General features: G+C 39.7%; 2 protein-coding genes across 5 annotated transcripts; one reads left to right on the top strand and one right to left on the bottom strand.

The window, feature by feature from the left end:
• The first annotated feature begins 319 nt into the window (after positions 1 to 319).
• LOC135648568 (uncharacterized) lies at positions 320 to 5,940 on the top strand. Of its 4 annotated transcripts, none has more exons than XM_065166359.1 (4): positions 320 to 433; positions 2,404 to 4,941; positions 5,424 to 5,477; positions 5,591 to 5,940. In XM_065166359.1, exons 2-4 carry the CDS (start codon positions 2,469 to 2,471, stop codon positions 5,653 to 5,655), a joined length of 2,592 nt encoding a protein of 863 aa, XP_065022431.1. In that variant the 5' UTR covers positions 320 to 433; positions 2,404 to 2,468; the 3' UTR covers positions 5,656 to 5,940. The 4 variants fall into 4 exon arrangements, with proteins under 4 accessions (XP_065022431.1, XP_065022433.1, XP_065022432.1 ...); XM_065166361.1 differs by having other exon boundaries at positions 351 to 443; positions 5,625 to 5,940; XM_065166360.1 differs by having other exon boundaries at positions 351 to 443; positions 5,594 to 5,940.
• Positions 5,941 to 7,550: 1,610 nt separating this feature from the next.
• On the bottom strand, positions 7,551 to 9,177 carry LOC135583913 (protein LURP-one-related 8-like). Its single transcript, XM_065166363.1, has 2 exons — positions 8,848 to 9,177; positions 7,551 to 8,214 (listed from the first exon to the last, which is right to left on the bottom strand). The coding sequence occupies exons 1-2, from the start codon at positions 9,106 to 9,108 to the stop codon at positions 7,813 to 7,815; spliced, it is 663 nt and encodes a 220-aa protein (XP_065022435.1). The 5' UTR covers positions 9,109 to 9,177; the 3' UTR covers positions 7,551 to 7,812.
• Positions 9,178 to 9,417: the final 240 nt, after the last annotated feature.

Below are 9,417 nucleotides of genomic sequence, written 5' to 3'. Positions count from 1 at the left end.
TTCTCAAAAAAAAAAATCTAATATTAATATTAGATTGGATTCAATTTTTTCTCAAAAAAATTCTAATTGGTCAATATTTTCTCCTTCGTTCTACCTGGTGGCCCGGTGGTCCCACGCAAGATGGCAGGTTTCTCGTGGAGTCCTTAACACTGTTCTTATTGTTTCAGAACAATCATGTGTCATTTTTACAAACAGCTAGCGGCCACCGGTACAGGATACCCTCCGTAACGTTCGCTTTCGCGTGACGGCGACGTGTCGGTGAACACAATAATTCCCGTTATATAATGGCGAGAAAACAGCGTTTCTAATGTCAGTGGCACTTTTGTAAATATTTCCTATTTGCTTTGTACAAATGTCGCGCTCGTAGTGCCTTTGGGGCTCCCTCGACCTCACTCCGTCACAGAAAGCGACCGGCGAGGGGGGGGTTTCTCCGGTAGGATCTGGTAATCTGGGATCGTGTGGTTTCTTTCTCGCTCTTGTTGGAGTGCGCTTTGATGGATGTGATTGCATTTTGATCGGTATTCGGATTCGTTTTCGGCCAAAGATTCCATCTTCGTCCTTGCTCTTGGCAGAATTCGGCAATGTGTTCTGCAATTAGGGCTTTGCTTTTGTCTTATATGATATTTTCATTGGAGATGTAGTTTATTAGTTTAGATAGTGCGGCGTTTCAGTTGTGCATGCGTTGGCGTTGATGGGCTTGAATTAAACATTTGTGTAGTTTAAAGTTGTTTGAGCTTGAATCGGTTCCTTTTGCAATGAAAGAACTTATGCTATACAGATATCGTTTGGTCGTGCATGCTTGAGCTTGAATCAAGTTTCTTGTTCGTGAATCAGATATATTTCATTTTTCTTCTCTTGTCTGGAAGTTTATGTACTTGAGGTGATCGATGATCCCATGCACTTGGAAGTTCAGCGCATCCGATGCCTTATTTGGCTTGATGAAAAACGTTGACTTCTTTTTCTAATCTGAAGCAGTTCTGCTTTTGTAGATGGTGGGTTTAGTATATTGTTTCTTGTGTAGTATCAGGAGTGTCTCAATTAGTTTAGGGTGCATTCGTTTGGTTAAATACTTCCTTGAGAAGTGTGCTTGCTGTGATATTTTGGCTGAAAACAAGAAACTTTCTTACGCTGCTTTTTTTTCTTTTTTTTCATGCTGCAAAGACATTATTTTTGACATATACAAAAAAAGATTATTGAATGATGAGATAGATGTGTAGAATTTGTAGGAAAGATTTCTTTTTTATTTCGTGAATAATTATGTGTGTGACTTTGACTGAGAATAAAAGGAGAAAAAATTGTTTAAGATGATATGCACATATGTTAATAAGACTTGTAGATTGTAGTATGAGTAGAGACACATGGAGGTCTATGAAAAATTTACGAAAAACTATAAATAAAGATTTAAATATTGTTAATTTAACTAAGGATATTAATTTTTATAGAGTTCAGTGGTAGCAAAAGATCCATATGTAGACGCCATATAGTTGGTGGAATACAACAGTTTATTGTTGTTGCAAAGAGATTACCTTATTTATTTTCCAAATCCTGCTGACTTCAAACCAAAAATGTTTTGTTTCTCTTTTCTCATTCTTTCTCTTTTTAAGAAATTTTGTGGCCCAGTTGATGACCATATGGCTTGGATATCTCAGTCTTATGGGGCTCAATGAATATCTCGTTTGACATCTCAGTTGGAAATGCAAAATTAATGAGCCCCTTCTCATCGTAACAACCGATTAGCTGCTCCATTTGCTTCTCAATATGTGTGTAAATGGTAATGCCTTTGGTTGATCCTGTTAACAACCTTCTTGCTTTGCAAACAATTTTTTTTCCTAATGTTAAGGACTGTAATAATGTGGATAAAGATTAAAGAAATCTGTCTGCTGTCTCTCTTCTTTCCTTCTCATCACCTTTTCCTACTTCCATAGAACAATCCTTTTTTTCCCTGTTTTCTCCCTCTGTTTTCAAACTCTGAATACTGAAGAGCCATTCTGCTTGCTGTTTCCAACCTGCAATCTGCCTAGATGGTTGTCTAGGCTGCTTACATCTGAATTTTTTGATAAGTAATAATCTATTCTGCTATCAAATACAGGAGGTACATCAGAGTTCTTCTATGGGCACTTAAGCTCTTGCTGGTCTCGTCTACTATGTGCATTCTTTTAAGAAATTTACCATAAGTTGATGACATAAGCATTTTGTATTCCTTTGATGTTTGCATCTATGTTTTTTAATCTGGTAGATTCAAGAAGCACTAGTTCTGCAAGTTCAAGACTTTGGTTCCTTTTTTTCTATGAATTATCAATGTGTTCTGGACTTCATACATAATTCCTGTTCCATTTGCAACTTAATTATTTTTTTTTGTCACTCTGTGGATCTTTAATCATCCCGTTTGTTTCCTGAGTCCAGGGATTCTGACAAAGTACCTATCGTAGATCCCAGAAGGCCAACTGGTTGAATGGTCATTTGAAAAAATGATCTTAGATGATACAAGGAACACCTCCGAGGACATTACAGAGGAGGTATATTCCTTAAGTCCAGAGTTCAGTGAAGCAAAATCTGAGAACATTTTAATCTCCCCAGTCAAAATTGCACAAGATGAGTGGCAGAGCTCAACAGAAAGTGAGAACTCCACTGAGTGTAGTGATGAAGATCAGACTTTTACTGAAAGAAGCCAACCTGTTATAAGAACTGTCACTGCTAGAAGGTCTGCTTCTCCTATGCGACGAATACAAATAGGAAGGCCTGGGTCTCGGAGGTCTACTGCACTGACCATTAAAAGCCTCAATTACTTTCCCGCTAGGGAAAGAATTACATCCATCAGAGATTCTGATGATAACAACAGTGGAGATGAAGAACCAGACAAGCCAGCAAAGAAGCCTGAGAATATAATGATAAGGATGAGCGTCCAAGAGGCGATTTGCCTTTTTGAAAGCAAACAGAAAGATCAAATTCTCGATATTCAGAAAAGGGGAACTTCAGGTGAAGTCTCTCTGAGTACCAATAGAACTGTACTAAGAAGATGGAGTGCTGGTATGGGCGATTCTCTGACTCCTCAGGAAAATGCTTCTCAGTCCATATCTCAGAGCAACCACACCAACTTGGTTCCTGAGGCAGGAAATAACAAATTGGCTGATGTGAAGGTTGAGTCTGATATTCCTCCATGCAGTTTGGATGCAATTGGATCGGATACTGCTCGGGTCTTTACGTCAACAAAGATGGAGATGGTGATTACCCCATCAAAGGATAGTACTGCTGAGTTGGTAACATCCAAAGCTGAAGAAATTGATGATATACCAGCTACATCAGCTGAGGAGAGCAGGCAGAAAGAACCTATGCTCAATCAAATGTCAATGAAAATGATGGAGAGCAGTCCTGCCAAATACCAAGGTCCTAAGGCTGGTTCTGGTGGATCTCTGTCTAGCTTGAGTGAGCAGACATGTAGTTTCTACAGTCAATATAAGGAGAAAAGGGATAAGAAAATTCGAGCAGAAAATGCCAAGAAACATTCAGAAATTCAAGCACAACTTAAAGTGTTACAGGAAACCCTGAAACCAAGCAAAGCAGACACAGCCTTGAAATATGGAGTCACTACCAAAAAGCTTGACTGGTCCAGCAATTCTCGACAACCCCGAAGAAATTCGTCTCCACCAGTGTTACACAAGAAAGAAGTTTCAAAAACAGCATCATTAAAAAAGGCTTCACCAAAATCATCACCATTGCCAACTACACGTCGTTCATGGTCATCAGGACCATTGCAAAAAGCAAGTGGAGCTCAACCAGTTAGTAGTTCTCCTAGAGTGTCTACCGCTAATACAACCCTGCGCCACTGGAAGTCCCAGCCTACTTCTACAACTCCACCCAGCCCCATACCTGAAAGGTCATTGCATCAACCTAAAGGTAAGCGCGAAGCCAAAACCGATGTTAAGACAACTGTTAGAGGTGAAGGAGCAATGAAGCAGAAAACAGCTACAATCACCAACAAAACTGTGAAAAAAAAAGTTCCATCAGCTTCTGTAGATGCTTCTGGTTCGCTGATGGCAAAGGCAGGTTTCAACAATAAGGTCACGAAGAAGAATAGTGTTGTTCCTTTGGAGGCCAAACCCTTCTTGAAGAAAGGCACTGGGTTTGAGGCCAGCGTTAGCCATGTAAGAACCAAGTTTAGAGTTACTCAGTCTGTTGCTTCATCAAAGAGAAGTGACATTACTATTCAAGCCGAAGAAGAGGAGCCTACACTGGAGACAACTGAATCAACTGCCAAGGTGCTGGAGGTTGATCTTGCTGAACAAGCAAATTATGTTGATACGAATTCAGTTACTTCACTGGATAACAATTTAAATATTGAAAAAACAGAAAATGTAAATCAAAGTTTAGCTGAGGTGGATGACAGCCCCAAAAGCTCTGTAGAGGTTGTTGTTTCTGAGATTCAACCTGATGAGGATATGGGCATCTCATCAGCTGCATGGGTGGAAGTAGAACATCAGGAAGTTTCCACTGCATATGACACTGGCCTGTCCAAAGCCAAGGTCTCCACTGCACATGAACCGACTCTTCTGTCAAGTCCTCATTTCCTACATCCATTCAATCAAATGCTTCAAGCTGATGGTACTGAACCAGTTATTATTGAATGGGGGAATGCTGAGAACCCTCCTGCATTGATCTATCACAGAGTTGCTCGCAAGGGATTGAAGAGGCTTTTGATGTTTGCCCGTAAGAGTAAGGGAGAGGCAGACGTGACTGGTTTGGCGAGCCCATCAGTATTCTCAGGAGAGGATAACACAGAAGATTCCAAAGCTGTGAATAAAAAGAATCGGGATGCATCGAGAAAAACTGCTCTCCATGCCAAGGGCTATAGTCAGCAGAAAACCATGCTTGGTGAAAGTTGTTGTGATGGAAATTTAAGCAAGAAGGCAGTGGATTATCATGGAGTTTATGATGTCTTGCCAGGTACAAAAATGATAACATACTCTTGATTCTCATGATACTCATGTTCCTTTTATTTGCCCTTCCCAGAGTTCAACACATGTTGTTTATTTAAATTGGCATATTGACTTATTCCTCAAGATGTTAAAAAAAAAAAGAACAAATTGAAGTGTGCAGCACGAAAGCATAGTGAACTACTGGTCAGTAGTACAACCTATATATTTCTATTTAAAAAAAAAGGTACCTAGAATATGTAGCTTTATAAATGATTATGGAAGCAACTAGTAAGCAAATATTTACCCTATTTTGCTATGAAACATGTGTCTGATTAGTCTGGTGAGTAGGTAGGCAGCCAAAACTTAGAAACTTAGTTATGTTGACTGAATTAAGATAGCCTAATGAATTATCCCAATTGAAGTACATTCATGTAGTACTGTGCTATTTTGCCTTTACTTGTGCTTTGTGGATTCTTGTGCCGCTCAACTAAACTCTAGCAGTATCTCCAGGTTCTGACAAATTTCAGGAAGGTCATGTTTCATCAACAGCTACATCAACAAAAGGTAATTGTCAATGCAACAAATCTCCGTTACTTTTGTTGATGGTCGATTTATAAGTCCTGCATATTCCTTCTATCACACACTCTTCCCTATATTTGTTCCATCTCTACTTTCAGCAGCTAGGTCATTCTTCTCTCTCTCAACATTTAGGAGCAGCAGACCATATGAGACAAGGCCTTGATAGTTTGCAGAATGACAAGTCATAGTGCTGGTAAGTGGTAAGTTCCTTCCACTAGTGCCTGTAAGTGACTTGCCTTGACCAGGTATAGAGAGTCTAGCACTGATTTGTGGTATGTATGGTTCTCCACTTGTTCTTTTCCAGTTGTGTGTATTTCCCTTTTGCCTTTTTGTGGGTATTTCATATAAGGCGAGCATTGATATGATATATAATCGATGTGACTGGTGTAGTGGCATGCTGCAATTAAATCTTTCTTGTATATCTGGATATTTGATGCTTTTCTTTTTACACTGCATGTTCTTTCTCTCTTTTGTGGCTCTCCAGGTACATAATATGATGACTGCATGAACAATGTTCATCAGAGTATTAACTTGATTTCATGTAAGGCGAACATTGACAAGTTCGATATTGATGTAACAAATGTGATGATATGCTCTATCTTGTGCATCTTGATGTTTAATGCTTTGTTTTCGTCTACTCTTTTTGTGGTTCTTCGGACATCTAATATCATGACCATATGAACAATTTTCAGTAGATTAACTTGATATATATGAGCTGAGGATTGTTGCTATCAGAATTGATGTTGACAATGAAGCCTATTCTTGCATATGTGATGTTTAATGCTCTTTTTTCTTCAATTACTATTCTTTTGGTGGGTTCTTCGGGTATGTAATGTCATGACCATATGAACAATTCTCATCATCGTACTACATGTAATGACATACTGCAACGGAGTCATCTTGTACATCTAGATATGATTCTTATGAGGTGAGCATTAAAATTACATAATTGATTTGAACAATCAATCTTGTATATTTAACTCCGAGCATATTGATATGAACAGATTTGGCCTGACTAATGTAGTAATAAAATGCTGCGATGGACTCTATCTTCTAATTTAGATGTTTTATTAGATAAGTGAAATTAATTTTCTATCATGTTCTTTGAGTTCTTAACAATCTACTATGAGAAGTCCTTTTTCATATTTAGATCGGAGAAGTTATTGCATTAGTCAACTTCAAATAATTATGGTGACAATAGTCATTTGCTGGTGCCAAAATAAGACGTTTATCACCTATAATATCCTTTGCTAGTATATGTGGCATTATCTATTTTTGTTCTTTCTTGTAGGATTAATGCCAATTGTGGAGATGGTTTACAGATTTCTCATCTCCCACTAGACTTGTATATATACACATGAACACATGCACTTTGTTATAATATCTTAAATTAGCTTGTTTGCTTTAAATATATTGCTTCTATGTGAGTTAGGCTAATTATCCTTATGGTTTAAATTAGTGAAATTTCCTATAATTATTCTGTTGTTGGGATACGAGGTCATAACACACAATCTATTATAGGTTTATGTATAAATTATAGATTTTTTTTTAATTTATTAATTGATGTTGATGGTATACTTTTAGCTTATGTTTTTTGTAAATTAACGAGCATGACAATTTCTTCTATCACCAAATCATATTTTGTCAATTATGAATTCAAATTAATCAAATTATGCTTATACTTCAGAATTTAACCATCACGTTGAATTTATTAATTGATGTTGATAGTATATTATTAATCTATGTTTATGTTTTTGTGTTTTTTCTTTTCTTTTTCAAAGGATCAGTAGTTGACATCTTTGTATGCTGACCTGTATGAACAACAGAAACAAAGTACTGGTCATATTATTTGTCTATTAGATCTGCAAACCAATAGACAATTTGGGTTCGGCCGACATTCTAATCATCTTATATTAAGACCTTTTTGACCTACATAACTAAAGTTTGATGATAACAACGACAACAACAACAAGATTGTAAAGTTCCAGATAGTTAAGATAAAGTTACATAGATCTCTTGTCGTCATTGAATAATTTATATAGTTAAAGATTACTGTCAAGAGATAACAAAGCATATCATATTTCAATTTTGTTTGCTTTGAATGAAAACTACAACTGTTTTTGAGGTGTACCCACCAAAATCTCAAACATGCTTCCATGCATCATGTCACATTGTTCTTGAGGAAGCACAAAAAAGAGATATATCTTCTTCTTCTTTTTCTCTCGTTGTTTTTGGTCATCATGTCACATTGTTGTTCCAATATATAGCACAAATAAATTCCCATGAGATGGATGGATGGATGGATGCCTCGGAGACACTCTCACAACCTCGTAAAAACACAGGCTTCTCCGAGAAGTGACCGTCTGGATCCAAACATCTGTTCAAGGAGTATCACCACGGCCATCGCAAACGCTGCATCGAGCTCTGGCTCCACGATAAGGCGGAAGACGTCAAGGCCGAGGGCGATGCCTTGGGCAGACTCCTTCTTCTTGATCTCCGCCAGCTGCCTTCGCCTGTCGTCGTAGACCACACAGCATCGCCGCGAGTAGGAGCCCTCGACGTCGTATACGAGGCGCGACTTGGAGCCGGAGGTGCATGGAGCCGTCACTCGTGCCAGCGCCTTGGTGGAGTGGAGGAGGCCCTTGTGCTTCTTGACTGCAAACCGTGGATTGACGGCCTCCTCACGATCATAGACCAGCCACTGGTCTCCTAGGCTCAGCTTCTGCATCATGAACACCCGCTAAAAGAGTTGACTTCAGCATACCAACAAGCTCATGATACTTGAGCATCAGCTCTGTTAGCTTTTGTTCAGGAGAACACAACTGCAGTGTGTTCTGTGGAAATAAAAGGTGTTTGGTGGATTATATTCCACCGTGATCGTTGCATCCTCTCATTTTAGAACAATCTCACGAACATTTTCTCATTATAATAACGAATAATTGCATTCTCACATCCAACAAAATCATTTTAGTTCCAAGAAGCTCAAAAAAAGTCTCTTGCTTGAAGTAGAATTAGTTGCTACAACTGAGAGATTTGGGGCTCCTCTTATTCCGTCCGTTCTCTCTTCCAATTTTCCTTTTATAAAGATCAAAACATTACCAATAGGAATCCCATTTAATGCAAAGAGGGAACTAAAAAATTGAGAAATAACATTAAAACTAGGCTAATGTTAGAAGCTTTTTGATCAAAAATCATATTTTGAGCCCCAAAGTTCCAATTTTGTGTGCCGCGAAAAGAACAAGACCCATAAATATTGGCTAGAGTGCAATTAGGGTCAAATCCAACAAGGAAGAAACCGCTAGAAATGCTCCATGGAGAGAAAACCCCGTTTAGATCGATCGAGTGGTTTCGGTACCTTTTTCCGGATGGTGAGCAGCGGCTTCCCAGCGGCGTCCATGAGAACGATCTCGTCCCTGCTCCCCGAGGAGTAGTTGTCGACTCGGAACACCAGGTTCCCCTTGGAGTCGAACACCGTGAACCCGTTCCCGTTAAAGAGCAGCGACTTCCGCCACACCGTCAGCGCCGTCGCCTCCGCGGCCCTCGCTCGGCCGTCGCAGGAAGCCTCGGCCGTGGGCGACTCCGCCGCCGCCGCGGCGTTGGGGTGAACCTTCGGCATCTCCACCGGAGCCCCCTCCCCCCTCCGGTAACCGGATCGGAGACGGAGACGGAGTCGGGGAAGAAGGACGAGCTCGACTTGGGCCGAACCAGCGGTCGGTATTTATAACTCACGGTTACGCGTCGGCACGTGACAGGAGGGCGACGATGACGTCGGCGGGTGTCTTCGTGACATTGAACTTAATTAGGGAGGGATTAAAATAATAACAGTCGAAAGCGTAGTACTAATTGATGGGTTTGGAAAGCCACGTGGCAGCAGTAAAGCAACTGGTCCGCCGGTTTTCCAATCCACCAACTGAAAGGTCGAACT

The sequence above is a fragment of the Musa acuminata genome, chromosome BXJ3-9 (assembly GCF_036884655.1).
Source record: "Musa acuminata AAA Group cultivar baxijiao chromosome BXJ3-9, Cavendish_Baxijiao_AAA, whole genome shotgun sequence".
Lineage (NCBI taxonomy): Eukaryota > Viridiplantae > Streptophyta > Magnoliopsida > Zingiberales > Musaceae > Musa > Musa acuminata.
This window is presented reverse-complemented; position numbering and strand designations above follow the sequence as displayed.